Raw genomic sequence first — 19,472 nt, forward strand, 5'->3', positions numbered from 1 at the left:
CATTTGGTCGCAGTTTGTTTTGCTATCAAGCTACAGTGAGTTCGTAGAACTTCCGATGTTGGCTAAGTTTAGCTTTACTTGCGGGTCGGCGTGTCGCCCTGACAGCTGAGAGGACATATAAGTCGACGAATTTGACAGCCTGTTCAAGCACGTCGAGAATGTCTTTCCCGACAGGACAGGGATGAAGATGATAATATGGCGATTTGTGACATTGTGGCTATCTGTGTCACTAGTAAATTGGTAAGTTTCCATATTTTTTCGTTTTCGTTAATTGCTATTTGGTAGTCAGATCTAAACTCCTAATGTCTTTTCAACCTAAATTGATTCAACCTAAATTGTTAAAGTGGAATCGATTAAGGCCAACTCCTGCACTACGTATTTAGTTAGCTTGTGCTAGTTAGCAAGCTGCTATGTTGTGATGTGGCACCTGGCTGATTTAGCAGATTCGGTCATCGGTATGTTTTGCTAACCCATCCGAGACATTGCCTTCTTTTTTTTTTTTTTTTTACCAAATTGCGGATGCTCGAGTCGTCCTTTCACCCAATGGACCAAAATAAAGATGGTTTTCTAGAAGACATCAGCACTCATACGACTGGTCCAAATAAGCCACTCAAATAAAAGCTGTACTTCACTATTCACGCGGCTACGCAATACAGATTTGGCTCTTCGGGATTAAAAATCTCACATCAGTAGTAGTACTGGATACACCTGCTGCTAAAGATAAAGAAGCGGAGAACAGGCAATCGAAGAGACAGATTGCACTACATGATTACATTAGCTTGAACAAAACAATCCAGTAGCTAGACCTAAAATCCTGCAAGAACAATCCAGATAATGGCCTGGTACATAATGTGCAGTATGCACTTAAGTGCTGTGCTGTGAGATGAATTTCAGTGAGGACACCAGTTCGGGGTTTAGGTTTACTAATTTCAGTCTTATCTTAACTGATCAAATACATGGTCTATATATTTTCATATCCACTTTAATGTGTCCTGACCTCTTTTATTGTTTTGACAATGTGGTTCATTATATTGCTGCAAGATCATCTTTTTCATGATCTTAGTCTTCAGCAAAAAGTACAGAATTTGGCCTTACAGTTCTAATACTTTCCTGCACAGGACAAACATGTATTTAATTGTGTATAGTATGTTCCTTTTTGATTTGCCAGCCCTTCCTTAATTTGCAAACAGAGAAGATAAATTTGCCACGTAGCATTTCAAGCCACCTGGACTTTTCCCAGTGCCTCACATATAAAATATTTCTTGGGGCAACCTCTGGGCTTGCTGTAAGATAAGCAACATCAGTCGGTGATTATTGCTTCCTTGCCCTGCAGGTTCCCAAACTGCCATGTTGATTGCACAGAGCCAGACCAGGAGGCCCAAAGTTCTGAGCCTCGGCAGGACATCGATTTGGAGGGCGAGTCAGGGGACTCTCATCAGGAAGATGAGGTTGGCTTGACAGTTTGCGAGTAGCAGGCCTTCTTCAACAATCATTCCCAATGATAGCATCACCATCAAATGCTTATATCGAAGCAATACGATTCCTCAAGCTTATATGTAAAAGTATTGTTTGTATAGTAATATATGAACTTATTGACACACTTGAAAAGTTCAAGTCTAAAAGCAAACATTGCCCTTAAATAAATTAAGTAAAACTTGTTTTATGTCATATACAGTGGGGAGAACAAGTATTTGATACACTGCTGATTTTTCAGGTTTTGGAACTTGCAAAGCATATAGAAGTCTAATTTCTATCATAGGTAGTACTCTTCAACTGTAAATGATGGAATCTAAAACAAAAATCTAGAAAATCCCAGTAGATGATCTTCAAATAATTAATTTGCATTATATTGCATGACATAAGTATTTGATCATCTATCAACCAGTATGAATTTTGGCTCTCACAGACCTGTTTGTTCATCTCTAAGAAGCCTGCCTCTTCTCCACTCATTACCTGTATTAACTGCACCTGTTTGGACTCGTTACCTGTATTAAAGACACCTGTTCACCCAATCAATCAGACTCCAGCCTCTCCACAATGCCCAAGACCAGAGAGCTGTGTAAGGAGATCAGGGATGAGATTGTAGACCTGCACAAGGCTGGGATGGGCTACAGGACAATAGGCAAGCATCTTAGTGAGAATGCAACAACTGTTGGCGCAATTATTAGAAAATGGGAGAAATTCAAGACAACGGTCAATCTCCCTCGGTCTGGGGCGCCATGCAAGATCTCACCTCGTGGGGCATCAATGATCATGAGGAAGGTGAGGAATGAGCCCAGAACTACACGACACAACCTGGTCAATGACCTGAATAGAGCTGGGACCACAGTCTTAAAAAAAAACCCTCAGTAACACACTACGCCGTCAAGGATTAGAATCTTGCAGTGCACGCAAGGTGCCCTTGCTCAAGCCAACGCATGCAAAGGCCCAACTAAAGTTTGCAAATGACCATCTGGATGATCCAGAGAAGGTGATGTGGTCTGATGAGACAAAAATAGAACTTTTTGATTTAAACTCCACTCGCCGTGTTTGGAGTAAGAAAAATTAAGAGTACAACCCCAAGAACACCATCCCAACTGTGAAGCATGGCAGTGGAAACATCATTCTTTGGGGATGCTTTTCTGCAAAGGGAACAGGACGACTGCACCGTACTCAGGGAAGGATGGATGGGGTCATGTCTCGTGAGATCTTGGCCAACAACCTCCCTCCTTCAGTAAGAGCATTGAAGATGGGTCGCGGCTGGGTCTTGACAGCATGACAACGGCCCAAAACACACAGCCAGGGCAACTCAGGAGTGGCTCTGTAGGAAACATCTCAAGCTCCTGGATTGGCCTAGCCAGTCTCCAGACCTGAATCCAATAGCCCCGAAACCTGAAGGCTCTGGAGGAGATCTGTATGGAGGAGTGGGCCAAAATCCCTGCTGCAGTGTGTGCAAACCTGGTCAAGAACTATAGGAAACGTCTAATCTCTGTAATTAGTGTTAACGGCATTTACCATTTTTATTTGTCGTTTAATAGCATCATTCCACCGCTGCAACACCAAGTCGCTGTTTAGCTCAGTTAGAAGACAATGGCGCTTTGAACACGAGCCACTTCCGCGAGGGAGTTCGAATCCCGGTTGGCCATAATTTTTTTATTCATTAATTTTTCATTCATTCAATTTTAACACATTTTAATAATTATTTTCATCATCATTAATTTACCATTTTTATTTTATTTAATCATCATTATTAATTTACCATTTTTATTTCATTTAATCATTATTTCGAGTTCCACAATAGTGTGAAGTGCCTTCGCCTTCACACGCAATTTCTCCAGAAATTGCCAATTCTAGTTGTATAATAATATACCAAATATTAAGTTATATTTTTCTGATGTATCAAATACTTATTTCATGCAATAAAATGGATATTGATTATTTGAAAATCATACAATGTGATTTTCTGGATTTTTGTTTTAGATTCCATCACTCACAGTTGAAGAATACCTATGATAGAAATTACAGACTTCTACATGCTGGGAAAACCTGAAAAATCAGTAGTGTATCAAATACTTGTTCTCCCCACTGTGTATACTGTATATTTGGTTGTGCGTTAAAGCTAAAACAAGTTATTTAGGGCATTTGAAGTCAACACGTGTTTAGCAATTAGGAGACTAACTTCCCTCCATCCCTGTGTATGATGTCTTCAGGCGGGTGAGAGCTTGGCTTCGTACCTCCAGTCGTTGTCCAGAAATGAACAGTCACAAGGGGACCATAAAAAAAAAGAGCAGTCCAATCAGACGGTGGACAAAGAAGTGACTCATTCGGAGGTACTGTAATTTTCCGACTATAAGTCACGTTTTTTGTCATAGTTGTGGTGGGGGGGGGCGACTTATACTCAGGAGCGACTTATATGTGATTTTTTTTTCCACAAATTTTCAAAATTCAAAACTCCGCGATGTAGTGAAACCGCGATAAACGAACCGCGATGTAGCATGTCATTTAAACTGCAAGTGATGTCACCCATGCCGGGCGGCGGTTGTTTACATAATAGGCAAAGGATTCGATCACGGGATGACGAAGATGACGAAGGGCCCCACGTACTACCGGCATCATTAGCGGCTTTGTTTGTGACACAGAGGACAAAAAGTTTGAAGGATTTAATGATTTGAAAAACTATTATGGCTTTTACGCACGCCGGTCCTTCTCGACGGGAGCTCTCTTTCACCTCCGTGGATGGAAGTCGGGGGCCGGCGCTCGGCCGGGTGGCTGTCCGGGGACGGTGGATGGGGCTCGGGCATGGCTTTTACACACGCCCGGTCCTACTCTACTCTCTTTCACCTCCGTGGATGGAGGTTCAGTAGTTGTTGGCTCGTTCAACTCTTGTTTTGTTAAATAAAGGGCCGTTTACCAAACCCACGTCTTTCCTGGTACTTTGTTAACGCTACATATAGTTATTTACTAGATCTCTGCAGCGCACGCGTGTCGTTGTTGACATAAAGAACGAGGAATTTGATCGATGGATTTAACGATTTGGAGTGACAGATGGTTTGATAATATTGTTGTAATATGATAGTTATTTGAAATATACTTTAGATATTGTTATATGGGCCTGTGGAATAATTAGAAATGCAACTTACAACGGGTCCGACGTCAGCATATGCGGCGCATACATTGTTTACATGATGGATGGATTTAATGAATTGGAGTGACACAGATGGTTTGATAAACGTGTTATTTATGTAATACTGACTTGAATAACTCTGAATGTTACGTCAGGCCCGTTCTCAGCTCTTTGTTTGTGTTTATGTCACGCGCGGCGTTGTTGCCTTAAAGAACGAGGAATTTGATAGATGGATTTAATGATTAGGAGTGACACAGATGGTTTGATAATATTGTTGTTATATGATAGTTATTTGAAATATACTTTATTTATCGTTATATGGGTCTGTGGAATAATTAGAAATGCAACTTACGAGTCCGATGTCAGCGGCGCGGCGCATATGCGGCGCATACGCGGCATTGTTTACATAGAGGACGATCAATGGATTTGACGAATTGGAGTGACACAGATGGTTTGATAAACGTGTTATTTATGTAATACTTATTTGAATAACTCTGAATGTTACGTTAGCCCGGTTCTCAGCTAATCGTTTGTGTATATGTCACGTTAGCATACCGTGTCGTTTAGCCTGTTGTTGCTGGTTCATGTCTGTTTTTGGTGTTGGATTTTGACAAATAAATTTGCCCCAAAAGTGCGATTTATACTCCGGTGCTACTTATATATGTTTTTTTTTCACTTTATTGTGCATTTTATGGCTGGTGCGACTTGTACTCTGGAGCGACTTATTGTCAGAAAATTACGGTAAGTTAAATATCAAGTTATTTCACCGATTTATTAAAAAAAAAAAAAAAAAGTTGAAAGTACAAATGTTGCTCAAATTGTTGCCTAACTGGGCAATAATTACTTAATTCACTACTGCCCTGTTATTATGAAAGCGACATTCGGAGTCCATGCAAACCCGGTTATTCCTCAACAAGTCAAAACAATTCCAAAGTTTTGCTTGACCTTTATCTTCCAGCCCCCTGAACTGGACAAGCCCAGCGTAGACGCAACCTTAGAGATTGTCAGTGCTATTTCCCAGCCAAAGGAGGACCACAAGCTACACTTGGAAATGGAAAACTTTGACGTACCTGCTGCCCAAGAATCAGTTGTCCTGATTAGGTCTTCTGATACAGACTATGAATCCACAGTTGAGGGAAATGACAGTCCTGTTATTCCTAGCCTTCAAAACATCATGACAATCAGGCAAGAATATTTACAATTCTATCAAATGTAAGATTTAATTCATTAAGATATTACATAAAGTGCTGCTTTATTTTCCTCCTAAATTGTTAGATTACAAAAATTTGCTCTTGTCATTTTAGTGTTTTGGATGATGCAAATGATGAAGCTCATTCTGATGTGCTTGACTCTGAGTTGCCGGCTGAATGCATGGAAGAGGCTAATCCCTATGATCACGACAGGTAGTGAACTACTTTTAATCGGTCATCCCAGATAAAAGATTGTGAATTCTATTAAAATGGTGTCGTAGGCTTCCTCCAGTCATTTTGGAAAACATGTCAAACGCTCACACAACTGGTACCAAAACCCACAGTGACCCCCTAAATGCCCAGGCTGCTCAGCATCTGGATGACAGCGTATCACACCCGCTCAACGAGCAAGTAAGTAACATTGGCAACAAATGGCTGTTGCCTCCGCAAACACCAATTTCAGCTTTGATATCGTCCCCCAGGACTTGAATATTGCCATCACCGTGGACACCGATCCTAACGTGAACAGCAAAGACCCTGAGGACATCCCAACGTTTGATGAGTGGAAGCGGAAGATGATGGAGGTGGAGAATGAAAAAAGTACAGTTCTATTATTGTGATTTTTTTTTCCCCCATGAATAGAGTAGTCTTCGAAAACAATTAATGCAATGATCTTATTTTTTTTTCCCATTAGCTCTGTTCACACATACTTCTTCTAATGGGGGTTCCAATGTAGTCAAGAAGGTGCAAAAAAACTTCAACAACTATGCTTCTGTGGAGTGTGGAGCAAAAATTCTTGGTGCTAATCCAGAAGCTAAGGTATGTCATGTGACACTAACAGCAGCCCCATAATGACCAATCAAGATGGTATTATTTATTTATTTGTCGCTTTCAGAGCACTTCGGCCATATTGAAGGAGAATATGGACTTGTACATGCTTAACCCCTGCAGTAATAAAATCTGGTAATCTGATTATCATAAAGATGTCTTTTCAAAAATATTTCCTTGGTAGCTGTTGATAAATGATTCTTTTGCAGGTTCATCATTGAGCTCTGTGAGCCCATTCAGGTGAAGCAGTTGGATATTGCCAATTTTGAGCTCTTTTCTTCTACACCCAAAGACTTTCTTGTCTCCATCAGTGACAGGTAAACTGCAACCCCCCCCCCCCCCCCCCCCATGAGCTACCAAACAGCAGGTGCACTTTTTTGCTGTGTTTGTAAATATACTCATGTAGATACCCGACCAACAAATGGCTCAAATTAGGAACCTTTCATGGCCGCGACGAACGCATAGTACAGAGCTTCCCATTGGATGAGCAGCTTTATGCTAAATATGTCAAGGTAAGACCAGTACTGTTTTTTTCCTAGCTGTTGTTGGACTCCCCATATCCTCTTCTGCTTATTTGTCTTTGTATTTTAGGTATTCCGAATTCATAAAGTGACACAGTATAGTCATGTAACCTACCGTAATCTTCGGACTATAAATCGCGTTTTTTTTCATAGTTTGGGTGGGGGGGGGGCGACGACGACGACTTATACTCAGGAGCGACTTATGTGGGTTTTTTTTCCAAAAAATTTTACTTGATCATTACTTACTAGTACAGTTGATCACCTCGCATATTATTTTTAATACACTAAAAAAACGAATAAAGCAATTCACACTTCAAAGCACAATATTCAAGTTCATGAAACAAATAAAGAAAACAAACAAAAAAAAAACTGAAAAAGAAATATAGTTATTTTCAAACTAAACTGGACGAGGGTGCTTTAAATTTCACCATTCGCCGTGACGCAACAACTGGGAGGGGAAAGCGCTGTTTTTTTGCGTTTTTAAAAAGCACAGGTCTGGTGAAGAGAATTTAGTGTGGTAATGTAAAAAACAAAAAACAAAAACAGTAGGGGCAGCAATGCAACTTAGGATGCAAGCTCTGCTTGTGATGGACAGCATGCGAGCGCACATCACGCCAGAGATAAAAAAATATTTTTAAAAAACCTCATATCGTTTCAATTGTAGCAGCATGTGAGATTGTTTTCAGTGCACCTATTCAGCTTGTAATTTTTTCATTCTACCCCTCTTCCCTTCTCTTGCTTCAGATGTTCACCAAGTACATAAAGGTTAGCCTTTGTTTTGTGTAGATGTCTGCCAATTGAATGAATTCAAGAGGACTCGTGGAAGGGAGCATATTTGTGAACATATTTGTCTTTTTAGCTGATCAGCTTCCCTTCTAACATGCTGCTAACAATGATAGAATCATTTTTCCTTAACAAAGCTTCAAATTTGCTTTATGAACCAGTTATTGTATTTTCTGACTCCTCTAGTTGGCACTCTGTTCAACATTGGGGTGAAAGTACATCAACCTTTCTGAACCCCTTTATTCAAACCAGCAGTGTCATCTGGAGAAGTAAAAAAAGCAAAACTGGTTCATAAAGCAAATTTGAAGCTTGATTTTTCTCATCACTAATTTTCCTACATACACATCAATCAAATAATCATGTTAAATGATCCTACTTTCCCACTACTAAAATGGTTTGAAAATTACTGCTACCATCATTGTTCATAAATAACACGGCTGAGAAAAATGCCATTGATGAATATCACATCGCATATACCTGTTGTAATATTTGAATCATTTATATTTTTGTAGGTTGAACTGCTCTCTCACTTTGGCTCTGAACATTTCTGCCCCCTCAGTCTCATTAGGTATGTACTAGTCAGCCTACTGTGGCTTCAGCACACCCACAAAGGATCAATACACTTTCAGCTTCGATTTTATTGAGAAGAGGGTGTTCACTTTGTCGGCTTATGCGATTGGTTAAATGTGGTAATGACTTGTTTTGCGCTGACTGTTAAGGTTAGAAAATGAAGGCTGTCTTTGACCCAGTTATGCAAACACATTTAAATAAAACAACTTATATACGCATCCATAGAAGACAATGACTTTGTTTTCCCAGAGTGTTTGGAACAAGCATGGTGGAAGAGTATGAAGAAATAGCTGAGCCTTCTGAAAGGGCAGAAGATCAGGATGATGACTTGGGTATATATTTTGATGTATTTTAGTTTGGTAGATTTCTCTTCATTTTGGACTGTTGAGTTAGTTTCTTCATATCATTTTGTAAATAGTGTGTCAGAAGGAATGTTTTCCACCTTCAGATTATGCATCTGGCTATGGACCTGGTGAAGTCAAGTATTCCAAGAATCTGATTGGCTCAGCTAAAGGTAAGAAAGCAACAAACCCTAAAGAAGCTTGAAAAGGCACACTTGTACCGTAATTTTCGGACTATAAGTAATAATAAAAATAATAATGCATTTTATTTGTATGTCTCGTTTTTTTTCTTAGTTTGGGGGGGGCGACTTATACTTAGGAGCGACTTTGTAATTTGAATTTCAAGTGACGTCAGTGGCGCGGCGGTTGTTTACTTGAAGGACAAAGATTCGATGACGAAGGGCCCCACGTACTACCGGCATCATTTGCGGTGGACAAAGAGTTTGAAGGATTTAATGATTTGGAGTGACACAGAAGGTTTGAAAAACTATTATGGCTTTTACGCACGCCCGGTCCTACTCGGCGGGAGCTCTCTTTAACCTCCGTAGATGGAAATCGATGGCCGGCGCTCGGCCGGGTGGCTATCCGAGGACGGTGAATGGGGCTCGGACATGGCTTTTACGCACGCCCGATCCTATTCTATGGAGCTCTCTTCCACCTCCGTGGCTGGAAGTTCAGTAGTTGTTGCCTCGTTGAACTCTTGTTCTGTTGAATAAAGACCTGTTTACCAAACCCACGTCTTTGCTTGTACTTTAACGCTACAGTATAGTTATATACTAGATCTGTGGAATAACGACGAGGCTCATGTCAGGGCACGGCGTTGTTGACTAAGGACGAGGAATTTGATCGATGGATTTAATGATTTGGAGTGTCACAGATGGTTTGATAATATTGTTGCAATATTGAAATATACTTTATACATAGTTATATGGGTCTGTGGAATAATTAGAATTGCAACTTACGAGTCCACTCGGACTCAATGTCCCCCGCCTCCCCCGGGACGTGGGAAAAGCTCTGCCGGAGGTGGGAGTTGAAGCTCTTCCTGACGGGATTCTGCCATACGTTCCCAGCAGACCCTCATAGAGCGTTTGGACACGATTTCGAGGAAATTCTGGTCCACCATCCGGCGTCTCAGGAGGGGGAAGCAGTGCACGGTCAACACTGTTTACAGTGGAGATGGTGTGCTGCTGACCTCGTGAGTCGGTGGGGGGAATACTTCGAAGACCTCCTCAATTCCACCGACACGCTTCCATTGTGGAAGCAGGGCCTGAGGACTCTGAGGCGGACTCTCCAATCTCGGAGGTCGAAGTCACTGAGGTAGTTAGAAAATTCCTCGGTGGCAAGGCCCCGGGGGTGGATAAGATCCACCCGTTCTTAAAGGCTCTGGATGTTGTGGGGTTGTCATGGCTGACACGCCTCTACAGCATTGCGTGGACATCGGGGACGGTGCCTCTGGATTGGCAGACTGGGGTGGTGGTTCCCCTCTTTAGCTAGCTCAGTGGCCTAGTAGTAGAGTGTCCGCCCTGAGACTGGAAGGTTCTGGGTTCAAACCCTGGCCGGGTCTTACCAAAGACTATAAAAATGGAACCCATTGCCTCCCTGCTTGGCACTCAGCATTAAGGTTTGGAATTGGGGGGTTAGATCACCAAATGATTCCCGAGCGCGGCACCGCTGCTGCTCACTGCTCCCCTCTCCCCCAGGGGATGGATCAAAATCACATGGGGATGGGTTAAATGCAGAGGACAAATTTCACCACATCCTGATGTGTGTGTGTGACTATGATCATTGGGACTTTAACTTTAAGAAGGGGGACCGGAGGGTGTGTTCCAATTACAGGGCAATCACACTCCTCAGCCTCTCTGGTAAGGTCTATTCAGGGGTGCTGGAGAGGAGGATCCGTCGGGAGGTCGAGCCTCGGATTCAGGAGGAGCAGTGTGGCTTTCGTCCTGGCCGTGGAACAGTGGACCAGCTCTACACCCTCTGCAGGATCCTCGAGGGTGCATGGGAGTTCGCCCAACCAGTCCACGTGTTTTGTGGACTTGGAGAAGGCGTTCGTTCCTCGGGAGGTTCTGTGGAGGGTGCTTCAGGAGTACGGGGTGCCGAGCCAACTGATAAGGGCGGTTCGGTCCCTGTATCAGCGATGCCAGAGTTTGGTCCGCATTTCCGGCAGTAAGTCGGATTCGTTCCCAGTGAGGGTTAGACTCTGCCAAGGCTGCCCTTTGTCACCGATTCTGTTCATAATTTTTATGGACAGAATTTCTAGGTGCAGCCGAGGCGTTGAGGAGGTCCGGTTTGGGGACCTCAGCATCGCGTCACTGCTTTTTGCAGATGACGTGGTGCTGTTGGCTTCTTCAGGCCGTGATCTCCAGCTCTCACTGGAGCGGTTCGCAGCCGAGTGTGAAGCGGTCGGGATGAGGGTCAGCACCTCCAAATCCGAGTCCATGGTCCTCGGTCGGAAAAGGGTGGAATGCCCTCTCCGGATCGGGGATGAGATCCTGCCCCAAGTGGAGGAGTTCAAGTATCTGGGGGTCTTGTTCACGAGTGAGGGCAGGATGGAGCGCGAGATCGACAGGCGGATCGGTGCAGCGTCGGCAGTAATGCAGACTCTGTACCGGTCCGTCGTGGTGAAGAGAGAGCTGAGCCAAATGGCAAAGCTCTCGATTTACCGGTCGATCGACGCTCCTACCCTCACCTATGGTCACGAGCTATGGGTCGTGACCGAAAGAACGAGATCCAGGATACAAGTGGCCGAAATGAGTTTCCTCCGCAGGGTGTCTGGGCTCTCCCTTAGAGATAGGATGAGAAGCTCGGTCATCCGGGAGAGACTCTGAGTAGAGCCGCTGCTCCTCCACGTTGGGAGGAGCCAGATGAGGTGGCTCGGGCATCTCATCAGGATGCCTCCTGGACGCCTCCCTGGGGAGGTGTTCCGGGCATGTCCCACCGGTAGGAGACCCCGGGGACGACCCAGGACGCTCTGGAGAGACTGTCTCTCGGCTGGCCTGGGAACGCTTGGGGATCCCCCGGGATGAGCTGGATGAAGTGGCTGGGGAGAGGGAGGTCTGGGAGTTCCTCCTAAAGCTGCTGCCCCCGCGAACCGACCCCGGATAAGCGGAAGAAGAGGATGGATGGATGGACTTACGAGTCGGACGTCAGCGGCGTGGCGCATATGCGACGCATACGCGGCATTGTTTACATAAAGGACGATTGATGGATTTAATGAATTGTAGTGACACAGATAGTTTTATAAACGTGTTATTTATGTAATAGTTATTAGAATAATGCTGAATGTTACGTCAGGCCCGTTCTCAGCTCTTGGTTTGTGTTTGTCACGTTAGCATACCTATCGTTTAGCCTGTTGTTGCTCGTTCACGTCTGTTCTTGGTGTTGGATTTTGTAGAATAAATTTCCCCCAAAAAGCGACCTATACTCCGGAGCAACTTGTGTTTTTTTTCCACGTTATTGTGCATTTTATGGCTAATGCCACCTATATTCCGAAGCAACTTTTAGTCCGTAAAATGTGGTATATTTAGACTCATCTTTCTTTTCATGTATTGTTTCTCCTCAGATGTCATTTTGAACATGGTCAATAATATCGCCGTGAATGTTCTTGGTGGCAACTCGGAAATAGAAGGTATGTCCCCAGTCTTTAACCACATGCGGTCTTGTTATGTTATGTTGTGTTACATTAGCTTCCCATGTTAAGTAGATTCATTCCATTTATAGATGAAAAGATGAAATTGTTTTGATTTCTACTACCAGCACGATAAAAACAGTATTAAAGGTTTCAATATCTTCCTCAAACTTACAATCCAATCTGAGTAGCATCACCTTTCTATTGGATAGCATTAAACTTTGTGGGTACGCCTATGTCTTTTGTGTTGTAGGAAACCTTTCATCCCAGGGTGTGATTGTGAATGAAATGATAACTTCAACTCCCATCACCGACCCATCCGCCGTGTGAGTACCTGTCAAAAGCCATCACTCATTACTATGCAGAGGTGAAGCCATCATTTCATAATTCAAATGTATCTGGCCATTTAGTGCACCTTCTAGTTCAGAGTTGGACGAGGCAACATTGTCTCCAGACAAAGAAATCACTGAAACTGGTGTCCCGTCTTCAACAACCGCTGTTCCAGAACTGCTTCCAGTTAACAGTGACCAGCAGCGTCCGCCACTGGACAAACAAATTGTTATTCCTTTAGAATTGGAAGAAGAATCTATCAGCTCCACAATCACACTTTTAGATAAAGAGGATGAGTTAGATGGGGAGAGGGAGAAAATGGAATGCGCTGAACCACAAAATTTAGACCTCTGTGCATTTCTTCCCTGGTTTTCCTCTTGTTCATGTACGAGCTCCCTTCAGGAGTATATGCAGCGACAATGTCTGGCGCGGCTGTTCAAAAAAAGGAGATGCCAATCTGTGGACATACAGCAAACAGCTCCTTCCATCCACACTCCCACTTGGCTCCCACCTTCACCCTCCTGTGCCTGTCCTAAGCCCAAGACGCATCACAGTGAGGTACATCAGCCTCATGAAAAAGAACAAGCTTCTGGCGGCGAGCCAGAAAGCGGAGCCAGCACGTCAGAAGCAGACCAGCCTCCCGAGAACACTCTCGTGGAAGCTCATAATGACTCTATGTCCGAACCGCCTCCACTAGAGCCCAGTCAGACATCAAGCCTCCTCAAACCCACTACCACCGATTCATCCGCTACCAACCCTTCTGTTGTCGAGACTCCACAGCTTTCTTCTGAGGCTCCAGCAAAGCCGCTAAGCTCAGAGGAAACCCAAGACATGCTAGTTGTGGAGAAGCCTACAGAGGCGTCGCTGCCTCCCACTAGCTCAATCATCAGAACCACAGTCGACTATGGCAAAGTGGCAGCCACAGAAGTAAAAGCCAATATGATACGTGACTCGATCCTAAATCCTGATATGACAGGTGAGTCCCAGATTGCTTCTCCTCAGTCCCCGGAACCAGCAGTCTTACTCGACAGCGGCACTCTTTCCACTGAGCTACCCCAGCCTACGATTGAACTTGAGCTCTCTAGTAGTAGTAGTGCCTCGGTCATCACAGATAGCAAAATCGAGGACCTCACAGAAGATGTTTCTACCCCCGGTCTCCCTCCTTTGCCTTCGACATCTCCCTCACCGTCCCTCTCAGACATTTATGCAGATCCCCCGAACGGCACAGAACAGAATGGCAACCAAGTTCACGGCTCCAGCCAGAAGGAGTCCGTTTTCATGCGACTCAACAACCGCATTAAGGCCCTCGAGATGAATATGTCGCTCAGCGGACGCTATCTGGAGCAGCTCAGCCAGAGGTCAGAGGAGGAATTAACACACGTTTGATGTCTGTTTTAATTTTGTTTGACCCCATCTTTCTTTCATATTCCAAGATATCGGAAGCAGATGGAGGAGATGCAGAAGGCTTTCAACAAAACCATCATTAAACTCCAGAACACCTCCAGAATTGCAGAGGAGCAAGTGAGTTCATTGATTGTTTTCAGAGTTGTTTTGAAAATACCAGACGTATTCTGATTTTGGATCTTGCTACATATCATGGTCAGATACTTAATTGACAAAAATTCTCCTGTAGGACCAGCGTCAGACTGAGTCCATTCAGTTACTGCAAGGTCAGCTGGAGAACATTACTCAGATGGTCCTAAACCTGTCCATTCAGGTCAACCAGCTGCAGAACGAGGTAACTTAAAAACACACCATGAATTAAGATTGAGCAGCCTCAGCTTTCGCTATTAAGGCCTTTTCACTATGCACTGTGTCGCCCAGGTCTCAGACAGGCACAACTACCTTCTGCTGTGCCTGCTGCTGAGTTTGTGTTTCGGCCTGGCGCTCTTTGCCAACCGCTACCGCATCTCCGTCACTCCTCCGAATGCAGAGCCAGAGCCACCCGCAGTAAACAGCTACAGCTGCTGCTATCCCGAGAGGTACCGATACAATTGCAACTTATTTGTTAAAGGCACAAAAAAACAAGAAATACGGAAAGTTGAAAAACAAAACGGTATTCACTGTAAAAAGAACAACTCTTTTTGCTCTTCTATTGTATAACTCACCAAAAGCTAGAATCCATAGTGAAACTTTCCTCCATAGGAATTTCACGTCCGGTGATGACTGTAGTTTGAAGAGGAGTGCTTCCTACCCTCCAACTCACTCATTCCAGTTAGTGCCAAGTCAAGGTATTTGAATTTTATTTATTTCTCATTCTTGATTGTCTGATTATCAAATGAACCCTTTTGAGAGTAGATCTTAACATAATTATTTCCTGCCTCCGAGGTCCCGAAAGTCTTCATCCCGAGGAGAGTCAAGCGAGCAGAAAGGTGCAGTGAAAATATGCTTACCTTAAAAATATTTAGTGTCATTTACTGATTATCATAGAAACAGCTCTGTACGCATCATTTTCCGTCATGTGGTAAGTACTGTCATGATTGTCATAATTTTTATGATGTTGTAAGAGTTGTTTTAGTCATACAGGTAATTAAAATGAGGACATTTCATTTGAAACACCTGCGTGTTATTGTCCGGTGTGGTTTATAGATGAACAAAATAGGATTTTCCCCAGATTTAAATTTATGGCTGATATGACAATGAGTCGTCACCTTATCGTGGTGGAGGGGTTTGCGTGCCCCTATGATCCTAGGAGCCATGTTGTCTGGGGCTTCATGCCCCTGGTAGGGTCACCCATGGCAAAAGGGTCCTAGGTGAGGGGCCAGACAAAGCACGGCTCACCAAAGCTCCTTATGATGACAAACAAAAATTGACTTAGTTTTCTCGCCCGGATGCGGTTCACCGGGGCCCCCCTCTGGAGCCAGGCCTTCGCCCATGGGACCCGGCTGGGCTTAGCCCGAAAAGAAAACGTGGGTCCCCCTTCCCATGGGCTCACCACCTGTAGGAGGGGCCAAAGGGGTCGGGTGCAAAGTGAGCTGGGCGGCGGCCAAAGGTGGAGAGAACCTTGGCGGTCCGATCCCCGGCTGCAGAGGCTGGCTCTAGAGACATGGCATGTCACCTCTGGCTGGAAAGGAGCCCGAGCTGGTGTGTGAGGCAGAAAAGTTCCGACTAGACATTGTCGGACTTACCTCCACACATGGTTTGGGCTCTGGTACAAGCCCTCTCGAGAGAGGCTGGAGTCTCTTCCACTCTGGAGTTGCCCACGGTGAGAGGCGTCGAGCAGGTGTTGGCATATTTATTGCCCCCCGGCTGGGCGCCTGAACATTGGGGTTCACCCCGGTGAGCGAGAGGGTAGCCTCCCTCCGCCTTCGGGTGGGGGGGACGGGTCCTGACTGTTGTTTGTGTCTATGCACCGAACGGCAGCTCAGAGTACCCACCCTTCTTGGAGTCCCTGGGGACTCCATCGTTCTACTGGGTGACTTCAATCCTCACGTGGGCAATGACAGTGAGACCTGGAAGGGCGTGATTGGGGGGAACGCCCCCCCCCCCCCCAATAATAATAGAATAATAGTGTTCTATTATTGGAATTCTGTGCTCGTCACGAATCATCAATAATGAACACCATGTTCAAGCATAAGGGTGTCCATGTGTGCACTTGGCATCAGGACACCCTAGGCCGCAGTTCGATGATCGACTTTGTAGTCGTGTCATCGGATTTGGGGCCGCATGCTTTGGCCATTCGGGTGAAGAGGGGGGCGGAGCTGTCAACTGATCACCGCCTGGTGGTGGGTTGGCTCCGACGGTGGGGGAAGATGCCGGTCCGACCTGGCAGGCCCAAACGCTCTGTGAGGGTCTGCTGGGAACGTCTGGCAGAATCCCCTGTCAGGAAGAGCTTCAACTCCCACCTCCGGCAGAGCTTTTCCCACGTCCCAAGGGAGGCGGGGGACATTGAGTCCGAGTGGACCATGTTCCGCGCCTCCATTGTTGAGGCAGCCGACCGGAGCTGTGGTCGTAAGGTTGTTGGTGCCTGTCGTGGCGGCAATCCCCGAACCCGCTGGTGGACACCGGCGGTGAGGGATGCCGTCAAGCTGAAGGAGTCCTATCCGGCCGTTTTGGCCTGCGGGACTCCGGAGGCAGCTGACAGGCACCGGATGGCCAAGCGGAACGCGGCTTCGGCGGTTGCTGAGGCAAAAACCTGGCGTGGGAGGAGTTTTGCGAGGCCATGGAGAATGACTTCCGGACGGCTTCGAGGAAATTCTGGTCCACCATCCGGCGTCTCAGGAGGGGGAAGCAGTGCACAGTCAACACTGTTTACAGTGGAGATGGTGTGCTGCTGACCTCGACTCAGGGCGTCGTGAGTCGGTGGGGAGAATACCTCCTCAATTCCACCGGCACGCCTTCCATTGTGGAAGCAGGGCCTGGAGACTCTGAGGCGGACTCTCCAATCTCTGGGGTCGAAGTCACTGAGGTAGTTAAAAAACTCCTCGGTGGCAGGGCCCGGGGGTGGATGAGATTCGCCCGGAGTTCTTAAAGGCTCTGGATGTTGTGGGGCTGTCATGGCTGACACGCTTCTACAGCATTGCGTGGACATCGGGGACGGTACCTTTGGATTGGCAGACTGGGGTTCCCCTCTTTAAGAAGGGGAATCACACTCCTCAGCCTCCCAGGTAAGGTCTATTCAGGGGTGCTGGAGAGGAGGATCCGTCGGGAGTTAGGGTGGATGGATGGATGGATGGATGGATGGATGGATGGATGGATGGATGGATGGATGGATGGATGGATGACAATGAATCAAAACCTCCCTAATTTTCTCAACCCAGTCAGTCGGCAAGTTTGCCAGTACTGACATTGAAACATGGATTTCAAACACTTGACAGAAATACAGCGTCAAAAAAAGACCTAACCTCTGCCTGCTTTTGTCTCACCCCCAAACCCGACCCTCAGAAAAGACGACGTAAAATGAAACCCATTGAAAAAGTGCAAACTCTGACGTCCTTTCATGCTTCTCCAATGGCATGCAATGGAGCTGCTGTATGGAGCAGCGTGCCTGTAACATCCAACCCGACGGCCATGACAAGGAGGCTGCTTCTTCCCGCCTTCAGAGACTCTCCGTCCGAGGGAAGCTCTGAGACATCGTCCCATTCAGACGATCCCACATTCTGCGGAATCACCGCCCCCTGCTCTCGGATATGCCAAGGTGTGTCGATTCCTGAAACCCGGGCAGAGAAAAGGGCGTTAAGATGCAGGCGTCCCAAGCCCACTTGTGCCGTAGTGGACTTCCTTCAGGCCCCACACAGAGACAAAAGCAATACAATGTCCATCTCGGCCACACAGGACCTTATGAATATGAACTCAAAGCAAACCTCTGGGACCTTTAGGCTGAATATCCCTCTCTCAGGTCCTGTCTAAGGAATATGGACAAAAGACTGCTAGTTTGCACTTAAGACTGATGTTAGTGTCTGTAGAAACAACAGGGCCGTTCAATCACATGTACAGTTTTTTTTGTCATTATTCTGGAATTTATACATGTTGATTGTAGTTCCAGTTTCAGTCATTTTTTTAAGAGAAGAGACAGGTATGAAGAATATGCAAAGTCTGGGATTGAGTGGTATCTATTTGCGAGCTCAAACCAACCAAAGAGAGATATTGATACAGTGAGGATGATTCTTTCTTCCTGTGAAAACAAGTCACGGTACTTATGATTGTAGCCATATTTCAAGTAGCCACGTTCAAGTCAAAGTCAGCTTTATTGTCAATCACTTCACATGCCAAGACACACGGAGATCGAAATTGCGTTACCCACTATCCCACGGTGACCAGACGTATAACAAAACATCCAAAACAACAACACAGAAAGTAAAATCAAGAAGGCACATACAATGAATAAACAAGAGCGACAAATAAATATAAATAAACAAGAGGAGCAAAAACGGAGCAAGTGTGGTTACCGCAGACAGTCAGAATATAGCGCCAGAGTAGTGCAAGGCAGCCAACGCGGCCCAAAAGGTCAGGACGTTATGCAGCCAATGGTGGAGAGAGTTCAGGATCCTAACAGCCTGAAGTATGAAGCTGTTGGTGAGTCTTGTGGTGCGGGAGCGCAGGCTCCCGTACCTCTTCCCAGAGGGCAGCAGATCAAACAAAGCGTGAGCAGGGTGACTCACATCACACACAATTGCGGGTGAGACGGGAGGTGTAAATATCCTTCAGGAAGGGGAGTCTCGCTATGTCTCTCACATTTATTGAATGTTGCAGCTTCATACATTGTATAAAGCAAATGTGACGTTCATTTACACCCTCAAAATGATGTACAATCCACTGTAAAACAATTTGACAGTAATGGAATCGTTACATAGATAAATAATAAATGATCAAAATGAATTATAAACAACTAATAAATAGTAAATATGAAAAATTTTGGGTGATCTGCATTTTACCTTCTTTCTTGAGCTTAATGAAGTCCATCATTTGTTGGAATTTGAGTGTTTTCTCGTAGAATTTCGGTTTTAATAAACAGAAATAGGAAAACGATGATCCAACAGAATATTGTGCCAGGTGAGATTTAAATTTTCCCGCTAGTGGGCAGTGTTGGATAAAATAAAATATTCAGCCACGACTCAAGCCATAAAAATCCTTTTCAGTGCAATGAGTCATTACAAGTACATAAAAGATGGTTCTTATTTCCAGTCATCTCTAGATAATATCTCAGAAATGATTATTTCACAGCTATTTTAAGGA

The 19,472-nt window shown here is 45.0% G+C and overlaps 1 protein-coding gene across 3 annotated transcripts; it reads left to right on the forward strand.

Annotated features, from left to right (window-relative positions):
- The first annotated feature begins 2 nt into the window (after positions 1 to 2).
- On the forward strand, positions 3 to 19,165 carry LOC147046628 (SUN domain-containing ossification factor-like). 3 transcript variants are annotated; one of them, XR_015068141.1, is made up of 24 exons: positions 3 to 240; positions 1,334 to 1,448; positions 3,690 to 3,809; positions 5,562 to 5,788; positions 5,908 to 6,006; positions 6,075 to 6,204; positions 6,276 to 6,393; positions 6,488 to 6,612; positions 6,689 to 6,756; positions 6,831 to 6,938; positions 7,028 to 7,133; positions 7,887 to 7,907; positions 8,438 to 8,493; positions 8,745 to 8,827; positions 8,944 to 9,009; positions 12,402 to 12,467; positions 12,721 to 12,793; positions 12,878 to 14,155; positions 14,231 to 14,318; positions 14,431 to 14,535; positions 14,622 to 14,779; positions 14,943 to 15,028; positions 15,126 to 15,261; positions 17,682 to 17,818. XR_015068141.1 is itself a non-coding variant. In XM_085929481.1 (24 exons), exons 1-24 carry the CDS (start codon positions 182 to 184, stop codon positions 18,144 to 18,146), a joined length of 3,864 nt encoding a protein of 1,287 aa, XP_085785607.1. In that variant the 5' UTR covers positions 3 to 181; the 3' UTR covers positions 18,147 to 19,165. The 3 variants fall into 3 exon arrangements, 2 of the variants coding, with proteins under 2 accessions (XP_085785607.1, XP_085785608.1); XM_085929481.1 differs by having other exon boundaries at positions 15,126 to 15,169; positions 17,682 to 19,165; XM_085929482.1 differs by lacking the exon at positions 7,887 to 7,907 and having other exon boundaries at positions 15,126 to 15,169; positions 17,682 to 19,165.
- Positions 19,166 to 19,472: the final 307 nt, after the last annotated feature.

Source organism: Syngnathus leptorhynchus, chromosome 14 (assembly GCF_054491065.1).
Source record: "Syngnathus leptorhynchus isolate UIUO chromosome 14, UIUO_Slep, whole genome shotgun sequence".
Taxonomy (NCBI): Eukaryota; Metazoa; Chordata; class Actinopteri; order Syngnathiformes; family Syngnathidae; genus Syngnathus; species Syngnathus leptorhynchus.